At 43.8% G+C, this 12,354-nt stretch overlaps 1 protein-coding gene across 4 annotated transcripts in view; it reads right to left on the minus strand.

Moving 5' to 3' along the window:
- The window catches only part of LOC144669540 (myocardin-related transcription factor A-like), a 144,205-nt gene that overhangs the window by 40,677 nt on the left and 91,174 nt on the right, over positions 1 to 12,354 (minus strand). For all 4 annotated transcript variants that reach the window (XM_078532017.1, XM_078532019.1, XM_078532016.1 and 1 more), the window contains 2 exons: positions 7,863 to 7,918; positions 6,057 to 6,132 (listed from right to left, as the gene is read on the minus strand). In XM_078532017.1, coding sequence (XP_078388143.1) covers positions 6,057 to 6,132; positions 7,863 to 7,918 — 132 coding nt within the window. The remainder of the gene's footprint in view (positions 1 to 6,056; positions 6,133 to 7,862; positions 7,919 to 12,354) is intronic.

A 12,354-nucleotide genomic window follows, 5' to 3' on the forward strand; every position in this document is an offset into this window, starting at 1 on the left:
AATAGCTTGCTGGAGCTGAGCATCCCAAGAACCTGGCTGGGCCCGGGAGCTCACTGCATGGGGAACTATGGGTGCCAAATTAGCATCTTTGCGCAGCAGTTCATCAAATCAAATAATGAGGAAGGGACAATTTAAAAATTGCTTTGATATATTTCGCCAATTCATCATAATTTTACTACATGGGTCGTGTATGATGATTGGTAAAAGCAAAAAAGGTCTGTATTTTAAAAACAAGTGCAATCCGGAAATCAAAGGGTTTAATACCAGAAAACTCCACAAACAGGCTTGCAAAACAAAACCATAGGCAGTGAGTCACAGGAACTTTACAAAGGTTAAAACATTAAGGCGACAACAGGAGAGGCAAGGCCTATACAGCCCCCTTCAATAGGTAATGAGCCATGTGTTGACTGTGTGTGGTTAACTGAACTCTATAGCCTGTGACTACTCCAGAGTCTGTGTTTAGTTCCCATTTCTGGTCAGGCAGGTGTGGGGGCACCACAGGGGGTCTCAGCAACCCAAGGCTGGGAAGATGGGTAATAAATGGTCACTGCCCTGCTCCTTCTCAAGCAGCTGTCACATGGATGCCCGGACAGGCCAGTCACCATCTCTGGTGTTAAATCAGTTAAATAACATCAAAACTGTTTCAAAGAGTCATATTGGACTTGAAGCATTAACTGTGTTTCTTTCTGCACAGATGCGGTCAGATGTGCTGCATTTTTCCAGCACTTTCTGCTATTATTTCAGATCTGCAGCATCTGCACTATTTCGCTTCTATTAAAACTCAGGGTCCCATGCTTGTACACAAGGAATGACCACACATTGAGGTTTTGGGCCTATGCACCAAGGTAGCCTTCCTTGGGGCAAGAGGAAGGGCAAAGAGAAGCCAAATCAAGTCTAAGAGGTTCACATGTCAATCCAGAACACCATCTGAGCTGTGTACATGACACAGAAACATTTCACATTAAAGCAAAGAGATAAGCATCCACAGAGTTCATTTCTCAACATTATCTAATACAAACTATTATTACATATACTTCTGAAAAATGAGAAACCTAGAAAGAGTCGCAACCACTTAGACGCACATTGAGAATGGATAATGAATATGCTACACTGTACATTTACCAGTATTTGCCACTCACCTAAAGATCAAGCTTCCTTTATATTCAAAAGCAAAAGCTGAATAGTGCAGATGCTGGAAATCTGAAATAGAAACAGAAAGTGCTGGAAATGCTCAGCATTTTCTGGTTGTATCTCTTGAGAGAGAAATTAAGTCCCTGAAACATTAACTCGCTCTCTTCACTGATGCCACCAGACTTGGCTGAGCACTTCCAGCATTTTCTGTTTTTATTCCTTTATATCCCGCTGCCCTGTAAGTTTTGGAGACCCGTTTTGTAGTGAGGGAGCTGGAATATAAGTGCGTGCAAGTTGCAGGTGTCGCTAATTCTTCTCAGCCTGGCTATGGATTAGATGGACTAGCTTCATCTGGTTAGTCTGGCCATTTCTAAATTGTAAATCAGACATGATCGTTCTGAATTTTAAGAGTTCCTTTTGCTTTTTTGCTCACTCCTGTGATTTAAGATAAATGCCATCCTTAGCAAAATACTATCCTTGGTACCTGGTAAGTGGTTTTCCACTAGGGAATTTTCACAGGAGGTGCACAATGAGTGCAATCGACGGTCACGTTATTTGTAAAAGTTCAACAGGTTTTCCTTGAATGAATCCTTAAGGGGCATGGAAGTTGAAGTTTGTGGAAGATTGTTCCAGTCATTAATCGTGCTTGGGGAAAAAAGGAGTTAGCTAAGGGAGCATGTTGGGGTGTGCACAGTTGGAGCAGTTGATTATGAACTCTGCAAACTCAGTCACCTTTAGGGCTTAATGTATTGCTTAGAAATATTTAATCATTCATTCAAAATTTTATACAGGCATGTCATGCCTGGCATTGATCTCTCTCTCGGTGGGTAATGTTTTTAATAGTAGAGGGGTCCCAAGCGGCTATGCCGCACTCTAGGTACAGTATAACTCGTGTCTGATAGAGCATTTCCTTTACTGTAGTTGAAGGAAGTTCCGTTTCACGAACCTAAGCATTTTGGATGCCTTGCAGGCTGCCTGTTGGCTTTGTACATTCTACTTTAAATTATTTTGGATATGTATTCCGAAGTAAAAGCATTCTTTAGTAATTTTAAGGGGGGGAAATCACGCACTGTGTGGATGAGTACTGATGGACATTGAGCATTGCTGATTCGCATGATGTCACATTTCTCTACGCTGAATCGCGTTCCTCATGTATTGGCCCATTTGACAAGATTATTTCCATCTTCCTGAAGGCTAACCTCATTTGTTGCTTCAATAATGGCTCTAAAGACTAGGTTCAATTCTTATTCATCAACTTGTGATCCCACTTAATATTTATAATTGCGTTTTCTTTAAAGAGAGACTTTATTCGAACACAAGTTTAGCTATGTATAGTGACCAAGCCTATTCCGGACAAGCATGACCTTTATCAGTCAGGTGTCAAGGCACTGACTATAATTCAGTTTTTCCTTAAAAAGGAAGAGTTTATCAAATTGCAACTTAACCCCGTGTATATGTAGATTATAAAATCAACAAAGCTGTTCACTGTTGTGAAGGGTTCAAATAACAGGGACCAGTTCAACGTGAGGAATTTAGGATTAAGGTGGGGAGAGACATGTTCAGTCAAAGGGGTAAGAGCTGTTGAGTAAGTTTTAGTGTTTTTCGTTTATAAGAGATTCAGCAAACAGGTTAGTGGATAATTGAATACACTTTGATGTAGACTGAGTGCTATGGTTGGAAAGCTGGGTGCAGTGGATCAGAAGGGGGCAGCCTTGCTGATTCAAGTGGCCTTTTTCTAAAAATCCTTATTCTGCACAGGCTGCTTCCGCCAGAGAGTTTTATAACAAGAGAACACAGTAACATCGCATGATTAATCAGCACAGAGTACTTCTCTCTTTTTTAACCTTGTTTTTACATCCAAAGCCACACAAGTCTGACAGACATCTTTTTCCACAACAGCTTTAAACAAGGACTCTTGAAACGTGCAGAGTCGCCATGAGATCAGGCAGCTTGAAACAGGGCAATTTGCAGAAGGCTCAAGAGTTTCTGAGTTCATTTGCTGTCCTGCTGGAAATGTTAAATAGGACTTTGCAATGCAATGCTAATCTTGCATGTCAGTGCAGTCCTGCTGGGTTAAACTCCCTTTGATATTTGCCAGCACACAGCTCATCAGCAATGCAGGAAGTGCATGTCGACCACTGTTTTCCAACGCCCGAGTGCTAGTGTTGAAAGCCGTTACTCTCTTCTAGTTGCTGTTCATTCCAATGGCCAAAGTAGGCTGTGCAAATTCCTTCTCTGTCTAAAATCTCTTCCAATTCATTTCAGTTGAACTGAAGAGCTGTGCTCACAAAGGTCAAGATTGCAGTGGGCATTGAGGGGAATCAGACAGGAATATAGGGCTGTATCGTGCCGCAGCGGGGGCATCTGATAGCTTATCCCTGTCCAAACGGTTTTCTGTACCTATGAGCTCAAAAATGTTGTAACGTGTTGCAAGTGTGAGGTGATAAGGCAATGGTGCATCTGGGGCCTTAGCGAACAGCAGACATGCCAACTCTTGCAAACTGATTGAGAGAGACTCGACTTCTCAGTCAAATTCAGCTTCTTTAGCAATCTCATGAGATGGCTTTAAAAACTGGGGATTTTTTAAATAGTCACTCACGCATTCAAACTAGACTCTGGACAGCAGATTGGAGAAGTAACTGGAAGTGGGGCCCGCCAAAACATATTGCTTTGCCAAGCTTGAAGTGATTATGCACAACGATGTACTTTTCATGCTGATGTACATGCATAAGTTACGGAGCGACGTACAGTGTAGTCCCAGAGTTTGTGCTGGAGCCGGAGAGACGGGATCTCCCAGGCCCAGCCACATGGAGCAGGTTAAAAAGCCCCTAGGAACAGGAGCAGCTTGGGAGTCCTGGCTTCATTCATACAAAGAGCTGGAGAAACCTGATATCAAGCAGTTAGATGCCATTGAATGAGGCATGAAATTGGACGTGGGTAGAGAGACCCCAATGGTTAAGAATGGAGACCATCACTCAGATGCCATTTGGGGGGGGAGTGGGAGGTAAGGAGGCCATTAAGCCTTCCAAGAGAGGCATCCCATAGGTCTTCACTGGAGGGAGATGCCCATGAACCGCTGCAGTCCATGTGGTGTAGGTACACCCACAGTGCTGTTACGGAGGGAGTTCCAGGATTTTGACCCAGCGACAGTGAAGGAATGGTGATATATTTCCAAGTCAGGGTGGTGAGCGGCTTGGAAGGGAACTTCCAGATGGTGATGTTCCCATCTATCTACTACCCTTGTCCTTCTAGATGGTAGTGGTCATGGGTTTGGGAGGTGCTGTCAAAGGAGCATTGGTGAATTCCTGCAGTGCATCTTGCAGATGGTACACACACTGCTGCTACTGTGCGTCAATGGTGGAGGAAGTGAATGTTTGTGGATGTGATGCAAGTCAAGTGGGCTGCTTTGTCCTGGATGGTGTCAAGCTTCTTGGGTGTAGTGGGAGCTGCAAGTGGGGAGTATTCCATCACACTCCTGATTTGTGCCTTGTAGATGGTGGACAGGCTTTGGGGAGTCAGGAGGTGGGCTACTCGTCGCACTATTCCTAGCCTCTGACCTGCTCTTGTAGCCACAGTATTTATATGGCTAGTCCAGTTCAGTTTCTGGTCAATGGTAACCCCCAGGTTGTTGATAGTGGGGGATTCAGTGATGGTAAAGCCATTGAACATCAAGGGGCGATGGTTGGATTCTCTCTTGTTGGAGATGGTCATTGCTTGACACTTGTGTGGTGCGAATGTTACTTGCCACTTGTCAGCCAGAGCCTGGATATTGTCCAGGTCTTACTGCATTTGGGCATGAACTGTTTCAGTATCTGAGGAGTCACGAATGCTGCTGAACATTGTGCAATCATCAGTGAACATCCCACCTTATGATGGAAGGAAGGTCATTGATGAAGCAGCTGAAGATGGTTGGGCTGATGACACTACCCTGAGGAACTCCAGCAGTGATGTCCTGGAGCTGAGATGACTGACGTCCAACAACTACAACCATCTTCCTTTGTGCTGGTATGATTCCAACCAGTGGAGTTTTCCCCCTGATTCCCGTTGACTCCAGTTTTGCTAGGGCTCCTTGATGCCACACTTTGTCAAATGTTGCCTTGATGTCAAGGGTAGTCGCTCTCACTTCAGCTCGGGTGTATAGCTCTTTTGTCCATGTTTGAACCCAGGCTGTAATGAGGTCAGCTGTTTGCAAAACAAACGGCTGAGTGATGCAAATCGGAAAGCAAGTTCTGGAGATTCACAACTCAGGTCATAGTACTTGATTCCCTAAATTTGCTGGCAATTTTCACATGAACAACATGCTTTGTTAACACGCCATTACCTTTCAATCAAGATCCTGTCCAATATTTCAATAAATTTCTATTCTGTTAATTCTGCAAAAAAGCAATAGATTGTAGCAGCAGGCAGTTACATCGAGGGCTCAGCTTTGAAAATTGAAGGCCGCTCCTTGCATCTATTGTCCACTACTGTGTGCAGGAACGAGTCTTAAAATTAAAACTTCTCAAGGTTTGGGTTCAACTAAATTTATACAATGACCTACTTTATATTCCCAGCTCCAAACAATCCCTCCTGGGCTGGCTGGAAAATCATGCAGCTATTACACTGATTGGTTGGGATGCGTTTTCCACCTGCAGTTCACAGACTGCAACATAAGCCTCTGTAGCAGTACATATGAAGCAGAGGAGACCAATCAGCCCCTCGAGCCTGTTCTGCCATTCAATTAGAGCGTGGCTGATCTGTATTGCTATTCCACCTACCCACCTTTGTTCAGTAACCATTAATACCCTAACAAATTTCAAATTTTCAATTGATCCACAGCCTCAACAGTGTTTTGGAGGCATTGCAATACCACCATAGTACCCATCTCACTCTCCAATCTGTACAAGTGCTTTCAGAAGGCAAATAGGGAGCCTGCTACACCTTACCTTCAAGTATGTGCATCCTGACCAACTCTGCCCTCTCCGGACGTGATCGGATCTTCCTTTTTAAATAGTCCTCGGTCTGTATTTTTGAAAAGAATAAAATGATTACTTTGGGAATCCAGGTCGAGAATGTCTGCACACAACGCACGCTTTGGTAAAAGAGGGGCAACATCAAGAGAACTCTACTCTCCCCAGTCCCAATCACTTCTTGATTTACTCACTCGGAGGTAGAGATCAGTTACAAACTCACTAAGGCCACAGCAGGGCATACTAACACTCCATAGCTCAAGGCAAGTCTGTACACTGAGTAAAGCAGCAAGCATTTCAAAATAAAAGCTAAATACCGCGGATACTGGAAATCTGAAATAAAAACAGAAAATGCTGGAAAAACTCAGCAGGTCTAACAGCATCAGTGGAGAGAGAAACAGAGTTAACATTTCAAGTCTGTATGACTCTTCTTCAGAGCTAAAGTAGAAACGTGATGGAATTTATACTGTTTAAGGTGGGGGGTGGAGCAGGTAAAGCAGGATAGAAGGTCAGCGATAGGTGGGGGCTAAGGAGAGATTGACAAAGATGTCATGGACACAAGACAAAGGGAGTGTTAATGGTAGTGGTGAAGACTAAAGAAGATGCTGGTAGTGGTATAAAGGTAAGAAAGCAGAATGTGTTAATATCAGAACAAGGGTGAGTGTTCTGTGAAAGCACAGCATAGAAACAAGTGACAGATGGCCCTGTGAGGGGGTGGGGAGGAGGGGGTGGTGGTGGTTGGAGAAGGAGGGTAGAAAAAGGGATAAAACAATGGATGAATAAAAAAGAAAAATAAGTGAATAAAAAATAAATAAATTTTTTTAAAAAGGGATTAAAAAAAGGGGTGAAGGTAGGGAGTCTTCACCACTACCATTAACACACCCTTTGTCTTGTGTCCATGACATCTTTGTCAATCTCTCCTTAGCCCCCACCTATCGCTGACCTTCTATCCTGCTTCACCACCCCCCCCCACCTTAAACAGTATAAATTCCATCACATTTCTACTTCTCTACCTCTGAAGAGTCATAAGGACTCAAAATATTAACTCTGTTTCTCCCTCCACAGATGCTCTCAGGCCTGCTGTGTTTTCCCAACATTTTCTGTTTTTATTCCAGCATTTCAAAATCTTACATTATACAGCATTTTGAGCATTCTTTCTTTCTGTTAAAAAGCAGATCATAACAGGGCAGACTAAAATGTTTTGTCTCAATTTTTAGATGTCTATCCATTACATTAGTTTGTCAGTGGAGACTGGGACCAGAACTTAAATTTCAGGAAGTCTATTGTAGATCATTTCTTTGTAAATTCTTGAAGGGCACAGCGACCAGAGTTATCCAACATCCCATATCACCAGTGGGAGTCACGCAGCGAGCTATATCAGAAAATGCACAATTTTCTCCAGCTTCTGAGGCCTGTTGGTGCGATGGGAACCAGAATATTCTGCTAATGACTCCCAACAGCCTGACCAGATTATACTTTTAAGCAAAGAAATTAATTTTCAGTCCAATGTTCGAATACGATTTTATTGGTGCAAGGGAGTTTTTAAATTTGAACACACAGACATTTACGGCACAGATTTGTTCAACAATTTCTTTTATATAGTTTATTGGGATTTCTGTTCAGGGTGCTTTCCAACAGTGACTTTTTTGTTTAAACAAGAAATGATGTTCAATTCTCCAATGTAAATTTTCCTCCTTCTGTAAATTTTTGCCTCTGCACCAACTAAAAATCCATCAGAAAGGCAAGAGGAAGGTGTAAGAAATCGGTGTTAAAGCTGCTTACCCGTGCCCTCTCTAAGCTTCTCCTCTGTTCGTGAAATGCAGCAGGACTCTTCAGAGCTGCAAGAGGTAAGAAAAGTTCAATTGCAGCAACAAGATGCATTTAAATAGAGCAATTAATAAAGAAAAACATTTAGAGGCACTTCAGGGCCGGGTTATTCCAAATTTCACCCTGCACCACAAAGGGATAGCCAAAAACTTGGTCAAAGAGGTGGGTTTTAAGGAGCATCGAAGAGGCAGTGAGAGAAAGGCAGGTAGGGTGAGGGAGAGAATTCCATAGCTTAGGGCTGAGGCAGCAGAAGCACTGCTGCCAATGGAGGGCTCAAGGAAGATGGAAATCCGAGATGCATAAGTGGTTAGAATTGGAGAAGTCAGAAGTCTCAGAGGCTGTAGTGCTGGAGGAGATTCGTTATTGGGTGGGGGATGGGCAGGGAAGAGGCCATAAAGAATTTAAATACTAAGATGAGTGTTTGAAAAACTGAGGCGTTGTTAAGAGTGGAAACCAATTTAAGTCAGTGAGCACAGAGGTAATGGGTCCTGGTGCACATTAGGATACAGGTAGTAGAGTTTTGGACAGAGCTGAAGTTTACCAAAGGTGGAAAGTGGGGAGGCCAGCCACGAAAGCTTTGGAATAGTCTAGTCTAGTCTGGAGGTAGGAAAAACATGGGCAAGGCTTTAGCAGATGAACTGAGGCAATATTACAGAGATGGAAGCAAGTGGTGGAAAATTCACCTCCATTAAACTGAACTGTTTTCTGGGGTGACATGTGTTCTTGTAACTCAACAAATGACACATTCTGATGCAGACGGTAGAATTTTGGCAGCAAGGCTAGTACGACGTTAACAATGAATTTCAATCAGCAAACTTCAATTCATTCATATGGGCTGCTATCTACAAGTGTCCATATACACACTTAGCACTGTCCGAATGAGTTTATAGTCAAAACCTGTCTCTCTTTCAAACGCCAATTGAATGACTTATTTTCCCAGCATTTCCATTTTATTTCTGCATCATTAACATAACTGCTTGATCTTGAACACAGGAGGGGGACAGGAAATATCTTAGGATCACAGCTTTCCTTCTCTCCTTTTCCAATAACTTACCATGTGCAATTTCTCAAAGATCCTCATTCTTTTGGTAAAGCAGAGCGTGTTTGTGAAGATTTTTGAAAGTAATAACAGATGTACCAAAACGTGATGGGGCTTAGGATGAGAATAAGTATGCAGGACTGAAAAATCTACCAGTGATGAAGCACAATGGTGTTGGACAGGGTGGGAAGATGCACAGTGGAATAAGAAGAGTGAGTGGAGAAGATGATAAGTGGTACAGGGGGATGGGAGGATAAGGATTTTGCAATAAATACTTTGGAATGCAGCAAGTTAGCGAATGTCAGTCAGGACAGGTGAGGTGGATGAGTGGGACTTGGTCCAGGCTATGGCGGCAGAGTTTGGAACAGTGCAAATTGTACCAAGGGAAGGCTATCAAGACAAGACAAGTATCGAGATGACGATTGCAAGATTAGAATTTTAACAAGTGTGAGGTGAGGTATAGTTGGCTCCTTGAAATCTATCTTTACAGAATGCCACTGCACAATCCTGTAAATTATTACAAGTGTGGGCCAAAAAGAGAAACTTGACAGTCAACTACTTAGGAGTGATTACTTTCCTATAGAATTATACCAAATCCCTAATATGTAGGGTTGACACTTCAGCTGATGAGGTGATTTGGATTGAGAGTTAAATTTGGCAAGGCGGTAAGGGGAGGGGGGGCGGTGCTGGTGAAGGGCAGGACACACTGAAATTACATTTTACTGGACGCTAAACAAGTGTTAGAGAGTGCAGAGGATATGCTACCTCCGTCACCCACTAGACGCTGAGAGTATGTGACACAGATCAAAGCTCATCAGAAGAGGAAGCAGATGAAATTGATTCTAAAATGCACAGTGTCTAACTTTCAGCTCAGAGGTTGCAATGATTTAACGCTGCACATGCTGATCCACTGATGTTATTTGCTCAAACCTCATGAATCAGGCACTCCAATGAAGTTAAGTTTTAAACTTTTCTGTTAAGGGGCTTCACAAAAAAAGAAATCACAGCTGGAACCTTTCTATAAAATATCGGTTGTAGAACAGGCGTAGTAAGGTGAGACACACGGGTTTGGCTGGGTGACCAAGCACCTTTGGTTTCCTGTGCTTACTTGAAAAACACTGAAGCTTAAACCTAAAAGCCGTTCAGCGTCAGCCATAGCTCAGCTGAGCATTCTTCTCTCTGAATGAGAAGGTTGTGGGTTCAAGTTCTACTCCAGAGACTTGAGTGCAAAAAAAAACCCTCCAGCCGCTCACTCCAGTGCACTACCGAGGGAATGCTGCACTGCCAGAGGCGCCATCTTTCAGAAGGGATGTTAAACCCAGGCCCCTTCAGCCCTCTCACGCGAACGTACAAGATCCTACGGCACTGTTTCAGAGAGGAGCAGGGGGTTCACCGCAGTGTCCTGGTCAATACAAGTTGAGTGGCCTTTATCCGTAAACCCAAAAACCAAACACATCCAAAATCCGCACTATTTTTGAACCTCACCACCTTTAACACGGAAATCCCTGACCGTGCCGACAGTAACCTCGCCGTCTGCACCTGATCTTTAGCACGGGAAGTCCCTGATCCAAGCCGATACGACCTGAGCAAACACGGGCCTCGCCGACCACACCAGACCTTTAGCGTGGCAGTCTAGTTTGTCTGCATTTCACATGAACCACGCTGACAATCGGAACCCTCTCCTACAAACAGGATCACAGATGGCACCATGACTGAGAACTTATTACGGGTACCCTGTATTTATTATTCAGTGATACATCTGACTTTTCTAGCTATTTTATTTACTTTAGACTATAGCTAGGCTAGGATTAGGCTATTGTAATGTAACTAGGCCTAGTCCGATATGTGGTATCCGAAAACCAAAATTATCTGAAATCCAAAGCACAACCAGCCCCAGGGATTTCAGATAAAGGATGAGCTCGATCATCTGGTCATTATTGTAGTATAAAGGTGTTCGGCAGACCAAGGGTTAAGGTGGGACATACCAACGTTTGAATGAGCAACAGCATAGGCCACTCGGACCCTCGAGCCTGCTCCGCCATTCAAGATGGTCATGGCTGATCTGAGTGTAACCACAACTTCACATTCCCACCTACTCCTCCCCCAATATCCCTTGCTTATCAAGAATCTAGCTAGCTCTGCCTTAAAGGTATTCAAAAACTCTGCTTCCACCGCCTTTTGAGGAAGAGAGTTCCAAAGAGTCATGACCCTCAGAAAAACCTTCTCCTGGACTCTGTCTTAAATGGGCAGGCCCTTATTTTTGAACAGTGACCCCTGGTTCTAGATTCTCCCACAAGAGGAAACTGGTGAACCCGTACCGCCCACATTGTGATGTAGAGGGTCACATGATTGTAGGTGTGTGTCGAAGAGTCCAAAAGAGGTCAGCATGGAGACTGCACCCATGCAGGGCTGCACCCTGGAAACATATGCAGCTGAGTGCTAAGAAACACAATGTTCAACCATACAAGGCTCCAGACCCCTCAGTGAGACATCAACAACCCTTACAACAATTATCACATTGCTGTTTGTGGGAGATTGCTGTGCACAAATTGCCTGTGTTTCCTACACTACAACAGAGACTGCACTTCACTGGCTGTAAAGTAGGATGCCTGAAGATGCAATGCAGCTTGATGCAGATTAAACTTCCCTCTACTTTTCCCCAACTATGGGCCTCAGTGCCATGTCAGAATTGCATCTCTTCTGTGGCAGTATGATGTGGGATGCTCTTGAAGAGTTGGTGAAACAGGCCTGTCAGAGCCAGAATGCCTAATAGGGTGAAGAAGACACATGTGCACCAAGAGCTGAATGGGCAAAACATCCTCAACCTGCATTATTCATTCCCCTCTTCTTTCCATCCCATTCACTCAACAAATCAACAGTCAAGCATAGAAGGACAAAATGTTGGAAACATTTCAACAAATCAAGAGGTCAGACAGCATCTCTGGAATAGAAACAAGTCAGTTTATATATATATATTTTTTAAAGGGACAAATGCACCTTTCAGGAACTGGGAACTTATGAGGAAAGGTTTACAGCCAAATCATCAGCTGACTGTGTTCTCAGTTGCATTTCCAGTATTTTCAGGTTCTCTTTCAGATTTTCAGCACCTGGATTTTTTTCTTGCTGTTATCCCAAGAGTCAGATAATGGCTCCCCAACTGTGGCAACCTCCGCATCCCTCAGGGTTAGGCAACAGCCCTGCCCCACTCCATCCCACACTGCCCAGGGTCATGTAATGCACCCCCCACCACACACCAGGGTCAGGCAATGGTCCCACACCTCCCCCTCTTCCTTGGGTAGGCAACGACCCCATCCCACCCAGGTAATGGGTTTGAGTCAAAAAATTGTGCTCAGGTCAGGCAACAGTCTGGAAATGTCCTTCTCGACCCAAGCTAACACAACCCCTTTA

This window comes from Cetorhinus maximus, chromosome 29 (assembly GCF_964194155.1).
Source record: "Cetorhinus maximus chromosome 29, sCetMax3.hap1.1, whole genome shotgun sequence".
Classification (NCBI taxonomy): domain Eukaryota; kingdom Metazoa; phylum Chordata; class Chondrichthyes; order Lamniformes; family Cetorhinidae; genus Cetorhinus; species Cetorhinus maximus.